This window comes from Oryzias latipes, chromosome 12, assembly GCF_053564925.1.
Source record: "Oryzias latipes strain Hd-rR chromosome 12, Olatipes_Hd-rR_3.1".
NCBI lineage: Eukaryota > Metazoa > Chordata > Actinopteri > Beloniformes > Adrianichthyidae > Oryzias > Oryzias latipes.
This window is the reverse complement of record NC_136248.1, coordinates 14,828,197-14,836,776: the sequence shown is the minus strand read 5'-3', so window position 1 is coordinate 14,836,776 and position 8,580 is coordinate 14,828,197. Positions and strand designations below refer to the sequence as shown.

At 38.7% G+C, this 8,580-nt stretch overlaps 1 protein-coding gene across 21 annotated transcripts in view; it reads left to right on the top strand.

Moving 5' to 3' along the window:
- Nucleotides 1-1,950: 1,950 nt before the first annotated feature.
- The window catches only part of ank1b (ankyrin 1, erythrocytic b), a 75,852-nt gene continuing 69,222 nt past the window's right edge, over nt 1,951-8,580 (top strand). For 11 of the 21 annotated variants that reach the window (XM_023960473.2, XM_078955739.1, XM_023960470.2 and 8 more), the window contains exons 1-2: nt 1,951-2,173; nt 2,278-2,289. In XM_023960473.2, the coding sequence (XP_023816241.1) occupies nt 2,048-2,173; nt 2,278-2,289 (138 nt within the window). In that variant the 5' untranslated portion in view covers nt 1,951-2,047. The remainder of the gene's footprint in view (nt 2,174-2,277; nt 2,290-8,580) is intronic. The other 10 variants (XM_078955745.1, XM_078955742.1, XM_078955740.1 and 7 more) reach the window with 2 other exon arrangements.

Genomic DNA, 8,580 nt, shown 5'->3' with positions numbered 1-8,580 from the left:
AATAACTATTCTGTTCACTTGACTTATAGTGAGGATTTAATAGAGAATAATATATAACGTTTTAAATGAACACGGATTTAATATTAAAAAAAAAAATCTAAACAGACTTTTTCTTAACTTTATTTCTGGTCTTCAAATCAGATTTTCACAGTAGATTTGGTAAAAACGTATATGTAATATATAAATTTAAATATGTTTATGCTCTGTGGGAAGAGAAAAAAAGTATACTACTGCAACCAAGAAAAAAAAGAACAAGGTCATTAGCATTTAATGTTATAATAAGGGTTAAAAAAAATGCAGGCTGAATGTTTGGCCCTCTAAATAATGTTTTCACCTCATCAAATCTGGCTAGCAGCTGTCTTTTGAATTTATTTATCTTTGGATGAATTTAGTGTTTCTTTTAATAAGCAAATCTTACAGTGAAAAGTGTGTACTTGTTCAAATTTTTATTATTATTGCCTTTTTTTGTACTTCCAATACAAGGCTTACTAATTTTAAAATTATTATTTTAGGTTTTATGTTTTTTACTAAGTTGTAGATTTCTTGTTTGCATGCTAAATTACCATTTTTAATCATAAAAAAATACTTAACATTTAAACAATGATTATTTGATTTTTTTTTTGTCATTTTTAATTTAACCCCTGAAGTGTGAACACAAAGACAAGCTGTCTCATTTCTATCACATTTCCCTCCCATCAGTAATTTATTCATATATTTGTGGAAATAATTGACCAATACATAATTGATCTGTATTATTGTTTGTTTAAATAAACCTATTTTTATGTTTGCGTCTATTATGTCTGCCCTTTCCTCTATTTTTTGTCTTAAATTATTCCAGGGATCATTTCTGCTTTTGAAAGTTTTAACTTGCTGGTTTCTTCTAAAGATGGAGTCGCCATGGAGACCACAATAGTAATGCATCGAGGTATACAGGTATAATAACAGATAAACAGGTATAATAAGACTTTCCTCCTCACTGTAACTCTTATAGTAGCTGTTGATGTGTGGTATTTCAGACTCTCACAACCATCTTGGACTTATTTGTGGACTCTATGAGAGGATTCCCAACAAGGATCTAAAACTGTCCAATTCTGGAAAATTATGCATCAAATTTTAAAATTGTGATACAAACCTGATAGTGAGATGAGAAGTGTTCGTCTTCATGCTGAACTGCAGCATCAGATGTGCGGGAAAAGTCTCTTGACGTGGTGGAATGAAAGGGGGAAGAGAAAACATGCAGTTTTAATGAGGAATGGTGTTTTTGTTCCTTTTCTGCATCACTCTAAAAATGGGAGAGTGATGAGGGTTGCTGATGATATAGGACATCTTTTTTTGGCTTGGATATGATAGTTTATATGAATTATCCCCCTTTCTTTTTATTTTGCACGTCTGGCTTTCTCCTCGTCTGCTTGTAAAAGAGGGAGGTGCCGTGGAGAAGCCACGCTTAGAGACGAGAAAGACATCAGAAGAAAAGCAAGTTGACAGCCTCCTTCCTTTGTGCATCATTTATGCAACAACAGCCATTGTGGGATGAATGCCATCCACTGAGAAGTAAAGTAGAAGAAAAGACTTCGGCAGAGAGGGAAGCTCTGCAGCAGATCCCTCACTGTGCTAAAGACAGAACTGCGTGACTCGGCTCGACAATCAGAGAGGGGAAAGAAGGAGGCAGGAGAGGAGGGAGGAAGGAGGCAAAGAAAGAAGGGGGAGGGGAGGCAGTCCATCGCAGCGCTAGCTCAGTGGATGAGCAGCAGCCGTGGCTCAGGCGGTGGCAGCATCAGCACCATCCGCTGCAGCATCTCTCTTCGCGGATGCTGCGGGGGCCGTGATCTGCACACGCACAGGTATCCGGACGGCGGGACCTCGCTTGCTTTTGCGCACACATGTGGCCATCAGAGAGGAGGCGTTAGGAGACGGGGCTCGGGGGAAAGAGGGAGACGGGGTGGGGTGGGTTTGGGGGGTGGGGGGACAGAGGAAACAGGGACAGCTGGTGGTATAGCGCAAAAGAGCGGAGGGCTGGAGCAACGGTGACTGGAGCAGCAGAAGCACCATGGCGCAAGCCGCCAAGCAGCTCCGCAAGACCAAGGACCTCGCGGAGGCCGCCGCCCAGGAGCAGAGGGAGAAGGAGGAGGAGAAGTTAAAAAAAAGGAATCGTTCCAGGGACCGCAGGCGCAAGGTACGGCTCAGGAGACAAATAGGGGTGGGGGGGTGGGGGGTGGACGACGACTATTCTAACATCATCATCTCCATCTGCCTTCTCTTCTGCCTCCTTCACGTCAGAGATCATGCATGGTTAGTCAAAACGCAATCACACACACATAATTACACAGTTTGTCTTGTGTGTGTGCAGTCTAGTGAATCCACTGTGGTACAGGTTGTGTTTGCTCTGACAGATATTTGGCCCCTGGGGGAGCAGAGGAAACAGAGCCTTATGACGACTGTTAATACAGCTGGGAGTGTGAGAAATTTACACTGTTAGTTAAACAAGAGGGGGTGTCATTTACTCTAAAGGCAAAGCCTTCAGTGGGTGCACTAAGTTAGCATTATGCGTACATTTGAACTTGGAAGAGGCTTTGCATGCTCCCCTTGCACTCAACAAGCTGCCTTGTCCTTATAGCTTTAGTGTCTCCCCCCATACTCCTTTTTCCCCTCATTTGGGAGCTGTAAAATGGAGGGGGGAAATGGAGGTACACTAATAATAGATGCATTTGTGTTTCTTTGTGTTTTGTGTTTTATAATATCTGGGCATGTCGTGCCATATGTTAGGGGAAAAAATTGCTAGCTTTTGTCTAATTCAGATAATTTAAAACTGCTGTTATGATGTAAAGCAAAGATGGAATCGTGTAGTGAGAAAGGAAGCACCTTATTCACCCACATATTGCATGTTTTGTGACACACTGCTGCTCTGGCTAAGCCATTGGGTGCAGATATTGTTGGGGTGGTGCTGCTGCCTTGCACCCATGCTTTGATGCATGGAATTGATTTAGGGAAGTACAAGTTGGGCTGTGAAAGATGAAGAAGCTGCTTTGGGTTGAGTTGCACCATTTGTAGACGATGGACAATGTTGTGGTCTTCATAAATGTGTTAGCTGTGTGAGGTAACAGTTGTGTTTTGGTTAAAGAAGACATAACTATTATATACTATTATTATAAAAATAAAGGAGTGAGTAGACTCTGACATTACAAAATTGCTGGAACATGACCTGTTGACCCCAAAAGGAATATGGTAGGTTGAGAAAATGGATGGATGGATGGGTGGATGGTACAAAACTATGAAAAAGACTACTTACTGTCACAAAAACATTGTAAAGTATTTTTATGTCTTTGTTCATTTCAGTGTATCAGGTTTCATTGTGGAAATGGAACCTTGTTTCTCTAACTGTAACACACTAACATTTAGACTGTGTTGAACCAACTAAAGGGAGGTATACATTCCAATAAGACCAGTTTCCCTTATAATAGCATCCATTTTCTGAATCCCTTTTGGGGGTCTCTGGGTTTCTACTGTTGAGTGAAGACGGGGTACACCCTGTACAGAACGCCAATCCGTTGCGAAGTGTCAAAATACCAAGCATTAAAGTTTAGGTTATGGCAAATGTGGCAGATCAGTGCGGGACGCTTTTTTACAGTGGGGCCAAAAAGTATTTAGTTTAGATTTTTATAGGTAGAATATTAGAAAATCTGAACTTGTATATGATGACATTTCCACACATTCTTCTACCAGGTTAGTACAATCAGCATCAATTGATAACATTAACAATCAAATAGATTAGACAACAGAATTTGGTGTGGAAATTTGCCTTAAGACCTAATCAGAGGTGAGTTATTTTAGGAAAACTGTAAGCTACAGTGTGGCTTTGTTGGTGTGATAGTAAAACATTACTAATTAGAGACATATGAGGAATTAAAAAAAAGCTTTACTTTTATCATTACAGTATTTTCTCCATTTATATATAGATTCATTCTGATTGTTTACTGATGTCTAAGCGATTTTGAGAGCTACACGGCGATCTGTAAAAATGAATGGTTGCGTGTTATTGTGAATACTCTAATGTGACTCATGTGTGGTGGTGTTGGACTGCGTTTTTTTGGCATTACTTACAAGGCTGGGAGTGAACATAGTCACAGTACTGTTTGTTGTATCAGTCTGTTTTTAAATGTGTTGCAAAGTTAGAGGCATTGTGAGTACAATGCTTCATGACCGAAAGAACAAGGTCCCAAATGCAAGTGGATGAAATGAGCTTCCTCTGTAGGGTTGGTAGAGATCAGAGATAGGGTGAGAAACTGAGAAGTTGAGGTGGCTCGGGCATCTGGTCTTTTCAATGGCTCCTTGTGGAGGTGTTCCAGGCATGTCCCACTTAGCGGTGGTCCAGAAGAGGACCTGGGACACGGTGGAGTGACTACTTTTCTAAATGGTCTGGGAACACTTTAGAATCCCCCAGAGGAGCTGGAGCTGCAGTGGCTGGGGAGAAGGGCGTCTGGGTATCTTTGCTTAGACTGCTGCCCCCATGACCTGGTTGGATAGTAATATAATATAATATAATATAATATAATATAATATAATATAATATAATATAATATAATATAATATAATATAATATAATATAATATAATATAATATAATATAATATAATATAATATAATATAATATAATATAATATAATATAATATAATATAATATAATATAATAATAATAATGGATGGATAAATGGATGAATAAAACCATTTTGATTGGGAAAATCCCCCAAAAATATAATTAAACTTAATTATTCCCTACAAAGTTAACATTTTTGGGACACGTCAGACTTCAAACTTTGTAAAGAGAGTTTGTTTTTCTAAACTCTTGTGGACTACGTGCTGCAAGGCCACATTCCGTGTCATCTGGACTGACTTTTGTGATAAACAGTTTAATTCTGGAATATAAGAAAAGAATTCTATGAATAAATAATAAATGCACTTAGACCAAATCCCTTTCTGTTCTTCGCATATCTCCCATTCTTAATTGGAAACTTTCTGAAAGCAGCTTCTTGTAGTCTGATTTCACGCACCAGTGGTGAAAAGCTCACTGCAAAAACGATTTTTGCCTCGCAGCATTTGACTGATGGGCTGATCTCCTCCACCCTCATATCATCAGCCATTCTTTTTCACAGTGTGAAACTGCCTTTCTTCGACAGAGGATTATTGCTTTGCTCCGAGATGTAGTGCACAAGCAGGTCAGAAAGACGGAGAGGGGACCAGAAGGCCTTCTCAGGTCCTGAAACTCAGGGATTTTAATTGGTTACACTTGGTGTAAATCTAACTCGGCAGCATGGAATCTCTCTTTCCTTCTTCCCTCTAAAGGTTACTCACTACATCGCCAGCACAGATCTTGTAATAGCTGTGGACAGGCTGGACAGTCGTGTAGTTTGGGATTATGGAGGGAAATGTAGGTCTTCTGGCTAAACTCTACCTAGCAGCTGCATGTATAGCTTTAACTGCAAAAAGAGGTGGCCTAAAAATAGGAAAAGAACACTAATCTAAAGAAGAAACCCACAAAAGTAAAATTATCTGTTCATGCAGCAAGTATTTTTACTTAACAAGAAATCTTTTAAAGTATTAAAATTTTGAAACAAGGAGTTTGACGGAAGCATTAAAAAAAGGTCAAAAAGGGTTTAAAGCTGACTGTCAGATAGAATGACTTCAAATTGAATGTGATACAGCCCAATAATAGGTATTTGTTTGCTAGTTCTAACCAAGGTCGGTATTTTGGGAGTTTTTATGCACCTAATTGTAGTTTACTTTGATTTGATACAGTGACAGAAAACTAGTGTAACAAGCAGAAAATGACTAATTTTAGGACAAAATGTGAACAAAATGAGAATAGGAACTTTGTACAAGCTGGCCCATCTTAATATATCCTCATAGAATCTAAAATTAGCTTGTATTTGTGGAACATAAATCTGACCTTTTGTTTCCAAAATAATGACAATGAATGCCAGGCTTACATTTATTAAACTTTAAAATAACATCCTTAATTTGAATTAAAAAATTACAGTTTGATTTGAGTTTTTTTAGTCTTAAATCAAGTTTTTCTATTGTCAAGAGTCTGGAGCGAAATCATTTAGAAATTGACCTTTTTCCCATAATTTGCTCCATTTAGTAAAGGTTTAGAAAACACAAATGCATGATCTGGAGAATAATGACACATTTAGCATGTTTAACTCTGTTTTTATCAGACATGTTACAATTGTTATTGTGGTTATTAATCAATCAGGTTCTTAACATTTTAATCTCAATGGTTGTTTTGTACTTGTAATACTGATTCTATTTGACTTTCAGCTAGATGGCCTGATGATTTATTATGAATCTACAGAGTAAAACTACATTCACACTGGGCATGTGTGGCGTGTTCAAGAACGTCGTGTTTTTTATGCGTTTTTCGCATAAGGTGTTCACACAGGTTTCTCACTACCTCATACTAGTGCATGTGCTGACAGTTGGAAGAGCCTTGGTGGGAAAAGTCGAAGAGGGGCAGATCTGGTGAATCTTGCTACAGCTCTTTCACAGCTCTAATCAGATACATGAAAGACTTGATGTCATAGAATTCCAGCCTGGCACAAACCGCATTTATTATTTTCTAGTCCATGATCAATTTTTAAAGGTTTACACTTGCGTGTTTTGAAACGGATGCTAATCATCGTTATTTCCAAATCTGAGTCCCTGATTGGTCAAAGTTCAACTAGTATAAGTCTCATTGGCTGCATGTTTTGTACGTAGAGCCCGCAAACTGACTTTTATCTCTGGACTATAGTCAGCTGTTTTTCAGTTTACTAAACAATAATGTGTAATGAGACAATAAGCTGGTACAAACTCTGTCCATCAGAAAGTTTCCCTTCAAACTGCACCTGTTGTGACTTAGACCTGTTCAGGAGTGGAACATTTCACTCTAATGTTTTTAGCATTAAGCTCTGTGGGCTCCTGCATTTTGCCGTTTCCTGCAGGCTTGCACTTTCTACAATGATGGATTTAAGAGGTCTCCTAATGGACGCTGCAAGCTCGATCTGCATTTGTGTGTTGCAATTATGTTTATGTTCTAAAAACTGCTTTTCCTTTGTACCAAACATGGAGTCATTTTTGCTGAAAGTATCTAGTCTGTGTTGAATTGGATGTTTGGTATATAGAAATTTTGTCTGCAAAATGAGAGTTATCATATGGTTGTGTTTTTTTTTTTTCTCTAACTCTGAACAGATAGATAACAGAATGGGACAAGGTCGAGGGGAGCAAAGCAGCACTTCCTAGCCCAGAGCCACCATGGGCTATATTTACCTGACTGCCTTGAATTACACTGCAGTTGAGACCTAGAGTCTACACACTACTATTGCCCGCCAGCCGAGCACCTCCCCTGACATTGTATGTGATGTGTTCCTTGATCTGTATACCTGCAAACACGACATAGAGCCTTCCAGAGAGGGACAAGGATGATCAATGAATCTTAGGTTAGTTTGGGTTGTCAAACCACTTAGAAAATCAGAAATGTCTTTTCTTTTTTATTAAATTGATACTTCTGGTATAATATTTGGTGTTTTACCATTTTCTTGTAGCATTTTTTTGATGATAGAGGACTTATTTAGAGAAAATTAAGCTCAAAATTGCATTTTTCATTGCTTTTTAGTTTAAAGTGTAAGTCAAGAGCAGAGAAAAAATACAGTTTGAAAAAGTGCCTATTTGTGACATAGAAAATATGCTGGGCAGACCTGCAAGCTCCCTGCCCCACCCCATTCTGATGCATCCACTTGTAGATGACTAGATTCATGTACGTCTTCATTTTCCTCATCTGAGCTGGTGTCTGGCTCAAAACTGTAGCTTTGATGTTGCTCGCCATTTTTGTTGCACCCATGAGAGGATTGTGCCAACAAAGGCATCCAAAAAAAACCTGAAGCAAAATCATTTAATGAATGATTTGTTTGGTGACCCTTAAAGGGAGCAGCTAAAAGGAAAAGAAGGAGAAGAACTTGCTGACAGCAAATCTTTTGTGTGTACAAGCCTTGTTTATGAAGCATCTTGTTACACAGATGAGTATCTAGACACGTAATCCATGAGTCAGCTTGTTTCTTTCCATGTTTTCCCACTTTGACTACTGCTGGATTACAGGACACAAATAAACATCCTATGAGATTGTTTGATCTAAATCAGCAAGACACCATGACTCAAACATGATATCCTCTGGTAGTTCCTCTTTACGAAAAAGCATTTACACTTAACACAAAACACTTAAAAATATTTCTTTACATAAACACCTATGTTTGGAAATACCTGCAGCAATGATGCACTGAATAGATCAGAGCTCATCAGGAAAATAATAGCAGGACTGTTAATGCCAAAGAAGGTGAAAATGATGCAAACTGGCACAATTTCTAAAATCCTGGTATGCAGACACACTGTGTAGCAGAGAGCCTTATGTAATGGAATTAGAGTCCTGATGATCTGTAAAGATCATGTGGCCTGCAGGATCCTGCTAATGCGTTTACTCTGCCTCTCTCAGTCCCACCCCGACTCCATCAAAGCATCTTTACTGGCCTAAACACCTTTCATAGTGCAAGGGCTG